Source organism: Aegilops tauschii, chromosome 1 (genome assembly GCF_002575655.3).
Source record: "Aegilops tauschii subsp. strangulata cultivar AL8/78 chromosome 1, Aet v6.0, whole genome shotgun sequence".
Lineage (NCBI taxonomy): Eukaryota > Viridiplantae > Streptophyta > Magnoliopsida > Poales > Poaceae > Aegilops > Aegilops tauschii.
The window spans coordinates 238,639,369-238,653,769 of NC_053035.3; the positions used below are offsets into that span (position 1 = coordinate 238,639,369).

General features: G+C 45.0%; 1 protein-coding gene and 1 long non-coding RNA gene across 33 annotated transcripts; one reads left to right on the plus strand and one right to left on the minus strand.

Moving 5' to 3' along the window:
• Nucleotides 1-644: 644 nt before the first annotated feature.
• Nucleotides 645-7,800, plus strand: LOC109740967 (uncharacterized). 32 transcript variants are annotated; one of them, XM_040402568.3, is made up of 8 exons: nt 657-1,257; nt 2,156-2,291; nt 2,459-2,507; nt 2,826-2,922; nt 3,043-3,200; nt 3,945-3,989; nt 4,104-6,405; nt 6,540-7,800. In XM_040402568.3, the coding sequence occupies exons 7-8, from the start codon at nt 4,491-4,493 to the stop codon at nt 6,551-6,553; spliced, it is 1,929 nt and encodes a 642-aa protein (XP_040258502.1). In that variant the 5' UTR covers nt 657-1,257; nt 2,156-2,291; nt 2,459-2,507; nt 2,826-2,922; nt 3,043-3,200; nt 3,945-3,989; nt 4,104-4,490; the 3' UTR covers nt 6,554-7,800. The 32 variants fall into 32 exon arrangements, with proteins under 32 accessions (XP_073367848.1, XP_040258502.1, XP_040258489.1 ...); XM_040402555.3 differs by having other exon boundaries at nt 2,429-2,507; nt 4,104-7,800; XM_073511769.1 differs by having other exon boundaries at nt 2,429-2,507; nt 3,043-3,174; nt 4,104-7,800.
• Nucleotides 7,801-7,849: 49 nt separating this feature from the next.
• LOC120975840 (uncharacterized) lies at nt 7,850-9,996 on the minus strand. The gene is made up of 2 exons (XR_005771297.3): nt 9,381-9,996; nt 7,850-8,563 (listed from the first exon to the last, which is right to left on the minus strand). It is a non-coding gene; the product is annotated as an uncharacterized lncRNA (long non-coding RNA).
• Nucleotides 9,997-14,401: the final 4,405 nt, after the last annotated feature.

Consider the following 14,401-nt stretch of genomic DNA (forward strand, 5'->3'; position numbering starts at 1 on the left):
GTGCAAAAGGAGCGGCAAAAATATGCGGGTAAGGCTCAAAATTGATGAATTATGCATTATGTTTCTTCGTGAAGTACACTGAACCATCAATACTGCATTAAATGGCTAAAGAACCATAACCTGAAAAGTTGTCATGGTGACCATATAATTCAATTTCTAAAACATGTGGCTCTTTTTTGTAATGTTAGCGTATTTCAAAAGGTACAACAAAAGGCATGCAAAGATCATAATCTCAACTGCAGGTCTAGAATTTAGAGAGAAAATGGATATGGCAGTCGAAACATGAGACAAAAATGCTTTCAGGGTCTTGGCACGAAATTATAAACCCATAATTGATCCAAAGGTCACTATTTTGAATTCTCGCTAAGAATGACAGGCAAAATATTAGATGGACGCAAATGCTACTATCCTCCTTATTAATTTATTAATTTGTTGAAATGTAAATCTGTAAGATATTTAAACAAATAATGAGGCTAGCCAACTGAGGCTCCCTCGATTTAGAGCTTCGTTGTTCATCGGATCTGTATTCTGCCGCGTCTGAGCCATCGGATCTTCACAGCGGTCAAAACTAATTTTCACCGCGGTCGTTTTCATTGTCCAATGACGGGTGGGCTCGCGTGGCGTGGTGGTTGGCTGGGTTGCCTGTTTTCGCGTGCAGGGCGTTTTGCCCAATCCGCACCGCGCGCTCCGCACCCAATCCCTCGTCTCCCAGGCACAGCCCACACCGGACAAACCCTAGCCTCACCAAGCCCCACATCCCGCACTCCTCCCTCCTCCTCCATCCTCGTTAGCCGCCGCCGCCCTTCTGCCTCCCTCCTCTCTGTCCTACAACCACGTCGCCGTGAGGAAGCTGCCGTTCGTGGCGCCGTACCGCTGTCGGGGTGCTGCGCAAGCTTCGTTCCCCACAGCCCCTCGCTCATCCTCGCTCGTCACCGCCACTGCCTGCTACTCCCCTCCACCACCGTTGATGCTTCTGGGTCGAATCTGGCATTGGTGGGTCGGAGCTCGAGCTAGAGGCCGAGACGGGGAAGGTCAGAAAAAGGAGAGACCGGATGGAGGTGCTCGAGGCCGAGGAAGCTACCGATGGTGAGATCCCTCTCCCCATATCTATTCTCTTAGTTTTTCTCCATCAGCACAACTAGCTTCACTAGCCATCCGGTGGTTGGAGCACGGGGCAACGCTCCGGTCGCGATGGGGTGGAGCTGCACAGGTGAGGGAGGAGGCTGGCACAGGGAACTGGGCCAGGGAGGAGGCAAGGTATGTGTTGTCCCGTGTTTTTTCTCTTCGCATTTTTCTCCTACCATGAATCTGTTTGTTGCCAGAGTGGATCCATGCCACCAAATTCTTGGATAGTAATGAGTGCCAAGATATGTATGCTGACATGTGAGAGAATTATTATTTGGAAAAAATATAATCATATATGTTTTGCCAACAATTTTTATGTTTGAAGCAACCAATTTTGTGAAAAGAGTAGCGAGAAAGATACATGTGCAATTTCCTTGATGTTACAGCTGATGGACACTCGATCTTTAAACATAAGCACAGATAAATAGGTACAAATTCGAGGAAAGACCAATGAAATAGTTGTCTGTACATATGTGCCAGTTTTTTACCTGGTTGTCTGGTTGCATTATTTATCCGGTTTCAATTCAGCTTGAGTAGACTGTTATCCGTGAGTGATAATTGCTACTATTTGTCGCCATGCACCAATTTGCATACCTATTTTAGGCATATATAATTTACTATGATTCATGGTGATAAACGAAAGGTGGTTTGTTTTGCTAACAGTAATGAGTATAGATGTAAATCGTAGATAATGCACTGCTGCTACGGGCTCCATGTTGTTTAAGCTAGACAACACGACGGTGCTTGTGTTATCTATAGTTGAAGTCGCAGTTTAATATTCTTTGCTCGATGCTTGTGTTATATGTGGTTGAAGGGACGTCCTTGTTAGTTTGCATGGTCTATGTTAAGAAGGGGCAATACAATGCTTGTCAAGTTTGTTTATATTCTGATGGCTGTTGAATTTTGGACAATGGAGACGTGATTTTTTTACGTACATAGGTACTAACCATAGAATAGTTTACTCATTGACGACAGGTAGTTTTAGAGAACTTCTGAAAATTCCAATCCAGGTTTTTTGTGTTCCATTCAGGACGAGGGCGTTGGCTGCAGGGGCACCGAGAAGAATGGAAGGCAGAGCTCGTGTGAGGGCACGACTGCAGGAGCTAACGATGGTCATGGTTTGCCTCTACTACATCGTCTGCCAAAGATAGATCCAGAAAGATATGGTAACTACTATTGATGGACTTATTTTATGTATAAGTTAACCATCTCAATCCTCATCTATTCATTTCAAAAGTAAATTGTGTTGTCTGAAGTTTGTGTGGGAACACTATATTACGAATTTACTATCAGTTTTTCACAGGTTCTTGATTATCTATAGCCTTCCATGCAGGGCTTCTCTCTGATAAACAAAGGAGATGATATTGCAATATGCTAACCAGGTAGCTTCCTTTATGATCTGCTTTGCCTTTTACCATTCTTTGATTTGAGGCAACCTAATTTGTGAAAAAATAGGTAACAGGTAGGAGGGCTGTTTAGTTTTCCTGTAAGTATGGATTTGCATTTGTGGATTCAGTTCTCCATGTCATTCATCATGCAAGTAACTTGTTACTTACCACCTACCAGTAGTTTCAGCTAGGCATGCATGAAGCACATGAAAAACTGCAATGATATGTATGAGCAGTTATATGTCAATTTTTTTGTCCCAAGCTATTGAAAAAGTTTTCATTTTGTAATGCTAAGTGCTTTGTTTTCTGCAGATTATTGCTGCACATTTGTCTGTTTGATGTCTTGGTTGTGGGATCTGAAACACTATGCATTCAGATCAACATTACACAGGCAAGGAGCGAGATGATGGTTAGGATTTTTGGCCTGAAGTTGCTTTTGTTAACTTTCAGTCAACTTTAGCACTGAATATATATACTATTTCTTCTGCACCCAGCCGGATAATTTAGCTGATAATTTTTCCTTCTGCAGCCAAGCAGTGGAAGAGAATGGTAACCAAAGACAACTTTGTTGGTCCTTGGTCATGGATTTACAAGAAAGCCAACAGAGTATGAAAAGGTTCTCATGGGACTCACCCTGAACTGAAATCTATGTTCAACCTTGGTATAATTCTATGACAAAAACCCCAGGTGGTCCAATTTTCTTTCTTTCTTTCGTGTTTATTGTTTTTGGTTTGTTATAACCGAATTTATAGCCTACTATTCGTGGGTTTCTTTTATTCTGTTTTGGTGGGTTCTAAGCTATGAAATTAGGAAACATATAGTTTATTAGTTTGAGACCTGCTTCAAGATAAAGAATGAAAGGAAGAATTATTATTTCATGATGACACACATGACTGTCAAACTGCAGAAAATACTTGATTTATGTACTGTATGATTCCCGAGTTCCTTTCCTTTCAAGATTTATTTGGGGAGAACTCATGAGCTTATGAATGAGTGATTCGGATTTGTCTAATTGGGAACTAGCAAATCATGCAAACTAAGGGTTTTTCTGCTCATATAGACTGGTTGGTCGATGGCTTCTTGATACATCGTACCTTAAACAACATAATTTCTGATTGAGGGGACCAGGTTGATGCCCTGTTTGATGTGAATTTTCTGGGATGTGCTGCCATATACTTCCACCACTGTATACAACAATGAGTACAACATTTAACATGGGCATGATGTTAAATTTGAGTGAATCTAAGGGCCTACTGGCTGCATAATCTGTGGCTATATTTTTTAGTTTATTTATTTATTTTTGTGTATGCAAGGAGCAATTCTACTATCTCTTCATGGTTTAGCGTTTATATATTAGTTGGATAGTATCTCTTTATTCTGTTGTTGTGACTGACTAGCTGCTTACTTATATGGACAACTTGAACTGAAAAGCAAGAGTAGAAGCCCATGAGATGAGACACAAGGAAAATATGCATGGTATTTTTCAATTCTAATGTTTCAGTTCCACTTTCCTACTTGACTGGCTATGTGATGTATATACTGATTTCCTGCTACTGTTTGAGTTATAACAGTTTTGCGTTCATCTGGCAGAAAATGGCACATTCATGATTCAGTTTGGTTAGCAAGTATGTTAGCGACTTCCCCTGCTCTCGCATGGGATCGACAATGGGCCATAACTACTGGGCTTGGGCTGCTCGGTAGTCAGGCAACACGGCAACTACAAATACAAGGGATAGAGTTACGAACAACTTGGCTAGGAACTGGACGGCTTCGGCCTCCTCTGCTTCTGTATCTCCTCCCTCTCGTGTTCCTCTCCTCTGTAATGGCTAGACCTTGGTGAATCCATGGCTTGTAGTTCTAATTGATGAGGAATAGATCTCTGTGAGAAGAGTGCTGTTAACAATTGGTATTCAGAGCCAATCGATTCCTCCACGCAAAATCCACACAAAATTTCCCCACCGTAATCGATCTCCAGCCATGTTACGGGGATCAGCTTGGGCTGGCCGCCCTGATCGAGTGTTCACGTCGGTGGAGGACCCGCAGCAGCGACGCCTCGCCGAGTGGATGGACCAAGACAAGCAGGCGCGGCGTCGCGCCGAGTTTCGCATCCGTATTGCAGCCATCGCGGCGCAGGTGGCTTCCGAGGTGTCGGCGGCGGTAGCATCGGAGGTGTCGGCTGCCGTTGCCGCGGCGCTACAGTCTGCGCGGGCGGGGCACCACGAGTACCTCGACCTTGAGTCGACGACCACATCGACCCCAACTGCTCCAGTGGCGGACGACCTCGCCTCTCCCACCGCAGCATCAAATTTGTCCGAGGTCATCGTCGGTGTCGTCACCGAGTGTGGCTGCACCGACCTCGAGCCCACGGCCGCGACCTTAACTCTGACCTCCGCACTGGACATCTCGGGCGCCTGTTCAGCGATGAACTCGCTTGCGCTCCCTACAACCAGTGGCTGCTCCGCCGTGGTGCACACCACGTGTTCGACGCAATGCGCAAGCCGCACCGTCACCATGTCGGTGTCAGCGACAGCTCCAGCCACAATGTCAGCTTCGTCCAAGGTCACCGGCGATGTCGTTCCCGAGCTCTGCTGCCTTGACCTTGAACCATCAGATGTCCTCGAGCTTATCAGAACGCCGCCCAAGTGTTCGACAGAAGGTCTGAATGACGACCCCGTGGTCATGCATGAACAGCAGGAGCGCTCCAAGGAATATGAACATTCAGTACAAGATGCCAACATGCCCTGTGTGCTTCATGTCATCAACAGTTGTGAGTTCCCTGGAACTACCAACCAGGTCAAAACTGCAGCCCTTCGCCCAACTAAATCAATCACCGAGCACAAGCTAATTGGTGTGGATTCACTGCACACACCGTGGACTCCAGCGAGGAGCACAACTTGTAGAATGTTCAACGTGCAAGGTACACTGTATGTTATGCAGTTATCAGGGGAATTGCAAGACTTGGAAACAGTGGAACCTACAGGGAGTGCAGCTCTCACTGTGATTTATAGTGTTCCTGGAGTTCAAACAGCATGGCTGAATCCAACTGTATTCAAGTGGTCAGATCTTTTTTGTTTTGCCACACAATTTCTTAGTGCAAGCACTCTTGATTTATTACTAGCGAAGCGAGATGCACCTACTGTGATTGGGAATTTGTGCTGTGAGATTCAGAGCAAGGGAATAATAATAGAGAGACCATATTGGCAATTGATTGCGGAAGTAAGTTTGGAAGCACTCAAGCTTTCATGGCTGCCACCTCAAGGTATTATTTGTGTACCACTCAGAATTTCTCTACTGAAGAAATCAATTGGCATATCTCGACAATTCTATTGGGAGGGTACAAATTCTTTTGCAGTAGTGTGGGCACTGACTTTGCAAGTGTACGAGCATAAGAACAGATGCAGTTTACTAGAACATGATACATCAGTGGTGCTCCTTATTGCTCATGGTACTACTATCGTTCAGTGCATCCTTGTGCATCAGGAGAGGTCCATTGGAAGTTTGAAGATTGATATGTCAACTAGAGATATAATTGCAGCATTACATAGGAAGAAGCCAAGGCCTTGTTGGACGACATTTTTCTATGGCCACCAGTTACACTATTCTGACCAGTCAGATTCAGTTACAAATGTTTTTCAGAACCAGCACAGAACTGAATATTCTATTGGAAGAGTCATTCTTGAGGATTTCCAGTGGGCACCTGCTTGGTCCTTTTCCATGGAGTTTTTGCTATTTGGAGATGAATGTTCGTTTGAAGCTCTGTTGGGCTGCCACATCTATAGTGCGTGTTTGTTGGATAAAAGCATGGGGATCACTCTAGGAAGCGATGCAAGCTGCGGTGAATGCATAATAATCAGTCCTTGCCGTCCCCAATTTCAACCCGAACCATGTGAAGGTACTTGTTTCTATAGCTTTCGTGTTGTAGTTTTTTCACGAGTTGTTCCTGCGATGAGGCTTGCATACTTTGAGAGGCCTGGAATGGGGCTATATCAGGAATATATGCAGCTGATTGGTATGATTGGGAGGCAGGTTCCTGCTCTTGATTTATGGGCTACCAGAATTGTGTTCCAGCCAAGGGAAACAGAGGGCGTGCAGCCTAGCGCATATTCCTTCTGTTTGGAAATTTCCTTTCAACACCGCCCATGTTTCCAACAACAAGTTTCCAGTTCAGGAGGTGTGCTACTCTGAACCTCTCAACCACAAGCTTGGTAATGGTAGTGGCCTTTCCACCGGTATTTGAAGAGGGACAGACAAGTGCCATGCTCTGTATGGACCAGATGATGATGAAAACTGGGCATGTTATTCAATGTGGTCTGGAGTATGTCCAATGGGAGATTGCACGGTCACTTAACTTGAAGTACATGGATATCATCAAACAGTCCAAGCAACAAATTCTTGCCGCAACATACCCTGAGTTGTATTTTCCATGGGATCCAGGCGATGTCGTAGCACAACATATCCTGCTTCCAACCAGACCATGGGCTCTGGCATCAGCCAATCGACATGTTGCTAGGATCTCCTCTTATGTGCCTGTTCTTGGGGGAGAATTCTTTGCTCCATGGAATAATGGTAGCTGCAACAGGGGGAGCTGTCATTGCAAAGTGCTAGTCTATCTTCACATGGACGAGTTCAGTTGCCTAAGAATACAGTATCCTAACGGCAAAAGGCTCATCGGGGAAGAGTGTTCCTATGGAAGATTTCCTGGCCAATGGTTCTGGAGCACTCTACTATTGACAAGACACCTAATTCCTGTAGAAACACTGAGGTCCTTCGCACAAGCTAAAGCTACAGCAGGGATGAAGGTTGAAGCTCCAACCTTCTATTGCGTCTGCTACCTTGGCCAAGACCCCGACGGCCACAACTACTACATCGTCCTCATTCAAGTGCATCCCGTCATTCGACTACGGCTACCACGACGAGCCCATTACCACCAGCAAAATTCAAGTGCCATGGGATCCTGGTGGTTCAACATGGCGTCGGCTTGAGGTCAAGCCGAAAATTAAGGAGGGGGGAATGTTAGCGACTTCCCCTGCTCTCGCATGGGATCGACAATGGGCCATAACTACTGGGCTTGGGCTGCTCGGTAGCCAGGCAACACGGCAACTACAAATACAAGGGATAGAGTTACGAACAACTTGGCTAGGAACTGGACGGCTTCGGCCTCCTCTGCTTCTGTATCTCCTCCCTCTCGTGTTCCTCTCCTCTGTAATGGCTAGACCTTGGTGAATCCATGGCTTGTAGTTCTAATTGATGAGGAATAGATCTCTGTGAGAAGAGTGCTGTTAACAAAGTACCTAATTACAAGTCATCAGCTAGCGATTCTCCCCAAGAAGTGTTCGGAATGAGCAAAGGAAGCTTTAACGAGCAGAATATTGATGTTGTACAATAGCCGGAAGATCACAAGAGATCAATCTTTTGGATGGTCTAATACTTCCTTTAAAAACTGCTTTCTCTTACTACACAAGCAGGCTCGATTCATACCTATGAAAATCATATTTCTTCCCTTCCTAAAAAAAGGGTATTATTTCTCCCCTTCCTGAATAAGTGTTTCAGACCTCTTTTTAGTTGATAATCTCACTTGCAGCACATCAATTGTCTATAAGTAAATATTACGTGAATGGCTCCAAAATCCTTGAAAGTTCAGCTCCAGTGGCGGTGTCGAGTTGCGAAGCAGCGACACAGAAGTGAGACGACAGAAGCAGGAGCGGCTACTCCAGGCCCCTATCTGGGGGTTCAGTTCCAGGTCGCCGACAGCTTCTCTGCCTACGACGCCACGGGCGAGCTGGGGTTCGTCGTCACCACGGCCGACCACCTCTCATCGCTAGGGTCCATGACGGCGGCCGGGTCGGGCCTGGGCAGAACCGCGGGAGGCCATGAAAAGCACGGAGGCTGCTGGCGGAAGCAGCAGGGTTTGAAGAAGCGGTAGTAGTGGCCATGGTCGGCGACTGGGGAAGGCTCGCCGGCTGGGCGACGGCGAGCGCCGGTGAGCGTAACAAAAGGAAGCCAGTCGCCAGCTGGAATTGCATGTATATCCAGAAGTTCTCTAAAACTACCTGTCGTCAATGAGTAAACTATTCTATGGTTAGTACCTATGTACGTAAAAAAATCACGTCTCCATTGTCCAAAATTCAACAGCCATCAGAATATAAACAAACTTGACAAGCATTGTATTGCCCCTTCTTAACATAGACCATGCAAACTAACAAGGGCGTCCCTTCAACCACATATAACACAAGCATCGAGCAAAGAATATTAAACTGCGACTTCAACTATAGATAACACAAGCACCGTCGTGTTGTCTACGATTTACATCTATACTCATTACTGTTAGCAAACAAACCACCTTTCGTTTATTAAATCATAATTTTCTCACCATGAATCATAGTAAATTATATATGCCTAAAATAGGTATGCAAATTGGTGCATGGCGACAAATAGTAGCAATTATCACTCACGGATAACAGTCTACTCAAGCTGAACTGAAACCGGATAAATAATGCAACCAGACAACCAGGTAAAAAACTGGCACATATGTACAGACAACAATTTCATTGGTCTTTCCTCGAATTTGTACCTATTTATCTGTGCTTATGTTTAAAGATCGAGTGTCCATCAGCTGTAACATCAAGGAAATTGCACATGTATCTTTCTCTCTACTCTTTTCACAAAATTGGTTGCTTCAAACATAAAAATTGTTGGCAAAACATATATGATTATATTTTTTCCAAATAATAATTCTCTCACATGTCAGCATACATATCTTGGCACTCATTACTATCCAAGAATTTGGTGGCATGGATCCACTCTGGCAACAAACAGATTCATGGTAGGAGAAAAATGCGAAGAGAAAAAACACGGGACAACACAGACCTTGCCTCCTCCCTGGCCCGGTTCCCTGTGCCAGCCTCCTCCCTCACCTGTGCAGCTCCACCCCATCGCGACCGGAGCGTTGCCCCGTGCTCCAACCACCGGATGGCTAGTGAAGCTAGTTGTGCTGATGGAGAAAAACTAAGAGAATAGATATGGGGAGAGGGATCTCACCATCGGTAGCTTCCTCGGCCTCGAGCACCTCCATCCGGTCTCTCCTTTTTCTGACCTTCCCCGTCTCGGCCTCTAGCTCGAGCTCCGACCCACCAATGCCAGATTCAACCCAGAAGCATCAACGGTGGTGGAGGGGAGTAGCAGGCAGTGGCGGTGACGAGCGAGGATGAGCGAGGGGCTGTGGGGAACGAAGCTTGCGCAGCACCCCGAGAGCGGTACAGCGCCACGAACGGCAGCTTCCTCACGACGACGTGGTTGTAGGACAGAGAGGAGGGAGGCAAAACGGCGGCGACGGCGGCTAACGAGGATGGAGGAGGAGGGAGGAGTGCGGGATGTGGGGCTTGGTGAGGCTAGGGTTTGTCCGGTGTGGGCTGTGCCTGGGAGACGAGGGATTGGGTGCGGAGCGCGCGGTGCGGATTGGGCAAAACGCCCTGCACGCGAAAACAGGCAACCCAGCCAACCACCACGCCACACAAGCCCACCCGTCATTGGACAATGAAAACGACCGCGGTGAAAATTAGTTTTGACTGCTGTGAAGATCCGATGGCTCAGACGCGCCAGAATACAGATCCGACGACCAACGAAGCTCTAAATCGAGGGAGCCTACTGGGAGCGAGTTTAAATTTGTTTTGTTTTCTGTTTTTATTTTTCTTTTATTTAATTTCCTTTTTCTTTTTATTTATTTTCTTTTCTGTTTTATTTCACTTTAAAATATTTAGGCATTTAAAAAAATGTTTCTCCACAATAATACCAATGCATTATTTGGCACCCACCGAACATTTTTGTTTCAATGTTTGAAAACTTTTGTTGTTTGCTATATTTTGAATTGATTTTTGAATCGGTTTTGAACTAACGAAAGATTAGCAACAGTAACGGAGGTGACGTGGCATCATTAGCAGAGTTTTACCGTCGCTTAATTATCCGGGCGTCACAATTCTCCTCTACTACAAGAAATCTCGTCCCGAGATTTAAGAGGGGAGTAAGGGGGAAAGTTCTGGTTACGATATTCTAACGGATCTTCTCGAAGAAGTTAATCCCTTTCGTTGATGTCTTCAATTCTTTATTCCAATGCATCATGATGAAGTTGTCTTCCTTCGGGAACTCCATCGTACTTACGAAAGGATAAGGGGGTATTATGGAAGAACGGACCTCTACAATGTTTGCTTATCTAGTAGATAACATCAGGGAAGGTGGCGGAAAGTAACTCTCGAATTGAAACTTTAGACATTATCGAGAGCAAAGTGAGGAGGTATCATGAGAAGTTTCGAGCGGATAGACAATCGTTCGTTGCCTGAAACAGAGTGTGAAAGGGGTTCAAGGCAACGGGAATAAGTATTGTGTCTAATACCAGAATTGATGATCACAGGGAAGGTGGCTCGTGAATTACATACGAAGACAAGCATGAGTAATAACTTTGGAAACAGGGGGTGTATAGGAGAGTCAGGTTTCGATCCTGTGGAACTGTGGGTTATGGGCCCACCATGTGGGTTAAAATTAGGAGGAGCGGTGACATCTTGCATGGTCATGATAGCAAGGCATGTCAGAGGATAGCCTGTCGATTATGTCGGCAACAACGTCGGTACCAAGGGCGAGGGACGAAGAGAACCATTTTCCTGCTCGTTGAACGAGGCGGACCAATAGGCAAAGTTCTCGTCCATCGGCGGCTACCGGAATGTCATCAACAATAGTAACAGGGTCTTGCTGACGAAATTGTACACCGAGGTGTTTACATAAGCAGTGAGGCTTTACTGCTTAGATTATATAGATCACAAGAAAGGTCAAACAAACCAATGAAAAGGAAAATGTGATCATCAGGTTAAACAGAACAATGAAAAGGGAAATGTGTTTAAACACATATTCCAGGGGTATATCTTTCTCAAGGACAAGCAGAGCATCATATCCATGACATGATAGAAAGCAGAAAACCCTTTAGGTAAGGGGAGAGAAATTTCATGACATTACCCTTATAGCGGTGTTTGGATAATTGAGCAGGAAACATTTAGCATTGGGCTTCAAATGTTCTTGTTGAGAATCGGAGTATCATAGACATGCTTCGAGATAGCATTGACATGGTCATCAGGTGAAGATCAGACTTTGGAAACACAATGGATCCATCAGGAACAACTTATAGAATAAGTCTTTTGATTTCCTCATGGAAGAATGACTAACCTTGCCAAAAAGGAAATTATAACAATAGGTTCTCCGGCCAGGTGTGCTAGGCATGACATCATCTTACCGGGTCATATAAAGACCAATGTTATAACTCTTGGAAATATGTTCCAACCATCATATCTGACCGAGATTCAGATCTGATTGTTGTTAGGATACCGCAGACTCGGGATGCCTGAGAAGAGAGGTGTAACACAAATTGTCGAGATGACATTGTAAGATTCTCGGGAATTGAACTGTGTGAGCGAGTTCCAAAACAAGAGTTCATCATTAAATCAAGGAGAGGTGAGGAGGTGGCTGATTGACTCAGCGAAAATTCCTCCAGATTTCCAAAAAGATGGGTTTCCACAGTCATGTGAACAAGGAGATAACATTTGTCAGATCAAATGATATAATGGTGTGCTAGAGGAAAGCATACTCAATTGGACATTGATTGAAAGGTGCACCCGAAATATGGGCTGGGTCGCACGATCAATGTTTGAATGGTGACTAAATGAACAAAAGAAGTAGAATGAAACTATCAACCATTAACTTACAAGCAATAGGGTTGCTAGAAGTTTTGAATTTTACACATCATAGTGCATTTGTCGGTATTCCGGGTTAGAAACAACACGGGGAACAAGGAATAATGGTGATGGTGAGAAGTATCACTATGTATCAAGGATTCTCGAGACATGGTGAAATTAGCATGACATTCTTGACATAAAAGATGGTAATATTCCAAGGTAGATCCTAACACAAGCTGGATAGAAATAAACTCAATGTACTACACAAAACATGAACAATTTTGTGTCGGAGGGAGGGCAATAAGGTTATTGCCGTTGATAACATAAATCATCGAGGGGCAAGGGTGGTATTTCGCATCAAGAATTCGATTGATGTCCAGGAAGGAATCAAGATGTTGATGATGATCATGACAAATTTTGATGAGAGGCTCCACGAAGATGTAATAGATCAGCGATGACATCAAGTCAAAGCAATGATGAAGCGAAAGGTTAATGGAACCAAGGGTACGACACAAACTCCAAAGCAAGCTTGCTGTCCAAAGCTAAATGATATGATGAGGAAAGATCGACGTAAGCTTAGCTCATCGTCAAAAATTGTGCTCCGGGAAGAAGGACCAGGTAGCACAATTAAAATTTAGCACGATAATGATATAGCCGATCAGGCTTGGGATGACTTGAAGGATTATTAAACTCGTAAGCAACAAAAATTACTTAAGAGTTATTGAATCAGAGTGCGGACTCGATTCACTATTTGGTGTCCCCGGTTGACGACAACCCAAAGCCCAGGAAAATTGGAAGCGGTGAGAAATAACAGTTGATGATGAACCCATAAGAAGTTATGCAGTTCCATGATATTCTCAAGATACCAGAGTGTAATACTCGACGGTAGATCAAAGTCAAGGTTGGACCGGGGTATTGACCCACAGAAGACAAATGCTTAAACTTGCCCGAGAAATGGGATCAAAGGAGAACAATATGGTCGGAACCATAGCTGCAAGGGATCCAATTTAATGACACCGAAAGAATTACCCAAATGATTAAATATTTTGCAAGAAGCTTCCATGATAAGTTCCACATCGAGTCCATGGGCATGAACACAAAGTTCAAGGTCGACTCCCACTTCTTTAATGCATGACCTTTCATTCACTTCTCGTCTTCAAAGAAGTTGTATGGTAGAAAATTATCTGGTAAAACACCAGAAGTGTCGGGGATTGTGACGCCCCCGATTTGACCGTACACTAATCATGCACGCAAATGTGTACGATCAAGATCAGGGACTCACGAGAAGATATCACAACACAACTCTACAACATAAATAAGTCATACAAGCATCATAATACAAGCCAGGGGCCTCGAGGGCTCGAATACAAGTGCTCGCTCATAGACGAGTCAGCGGAAGCAACAAAATCTGAGTATAGACATAAGTTAAACAAGTTTGCCTTAAGAAGGCTAGCACAAACTGGGATACAGATCGGACGAGGCGCAGGCCTCCTGCCTGGGATCCTCCTAACTAACTCCTGGTCATCGTCAGCGGACTGCACGTAGTAGCAGGCACCTCCAGTGTAGTAGGAGTCGTCGTCGACGGTGGCGTCTGGCTCCGGGGCTCCAGCATCTGGTTGCGACAACCAGGTAGAAAGGAAGGGGGAAAAGAGGAAGGAAAGCAACCGTGAGTACTCATCCAAAGTACTCGCAAGAAAGGAGCTACACTACATATGCATGGGTATATGTGTAAAGGGCCATATCGGTGGACTGAACTGCAGAATGCCAGAATAAGAGGGGGATAGCTAATCCTGTCGAAGACTACGCTTCTGGCAGCCTCCATCTTGCAGCATGTAGAAGAGAGTAGATTGAAGTCCTCCAAGTAGCATCGTATAGCATAATCCTACCCGGCGATCCCCTCCTCGTCGCCCTGTTAGAGAGCAATCACCGGGTTATATCTGGCACTTGGAAGGGTGTGTTTTATTAAGTATCCAGTTCTAGTTGTCATAAGGTCAAGGTACAACTCCGGGTCGTCCTTTTACCGAGGGACACGGCTATTCGAATAGATAAACTTCCCTGCAGGGGTGCACCACATAACCCAACACGCTCGATCCCCTTTGGCCGGACACAGTTTCCTGGGTCATGCCCGGCCTCGGAAGATCAACATGTCGCAGCCCCACCTAGGCACAACAGAGA

Bases quoted from the DNA above. Each gene is read 5' to 3' on its own strand.
- LOC109740967 (XM_073511747.1), top strand. From the start codon at position 4,491: ATGTTACGGGGATCAGCTTGGGCTGGCCGCCCTGATCGAGTGTTCACG.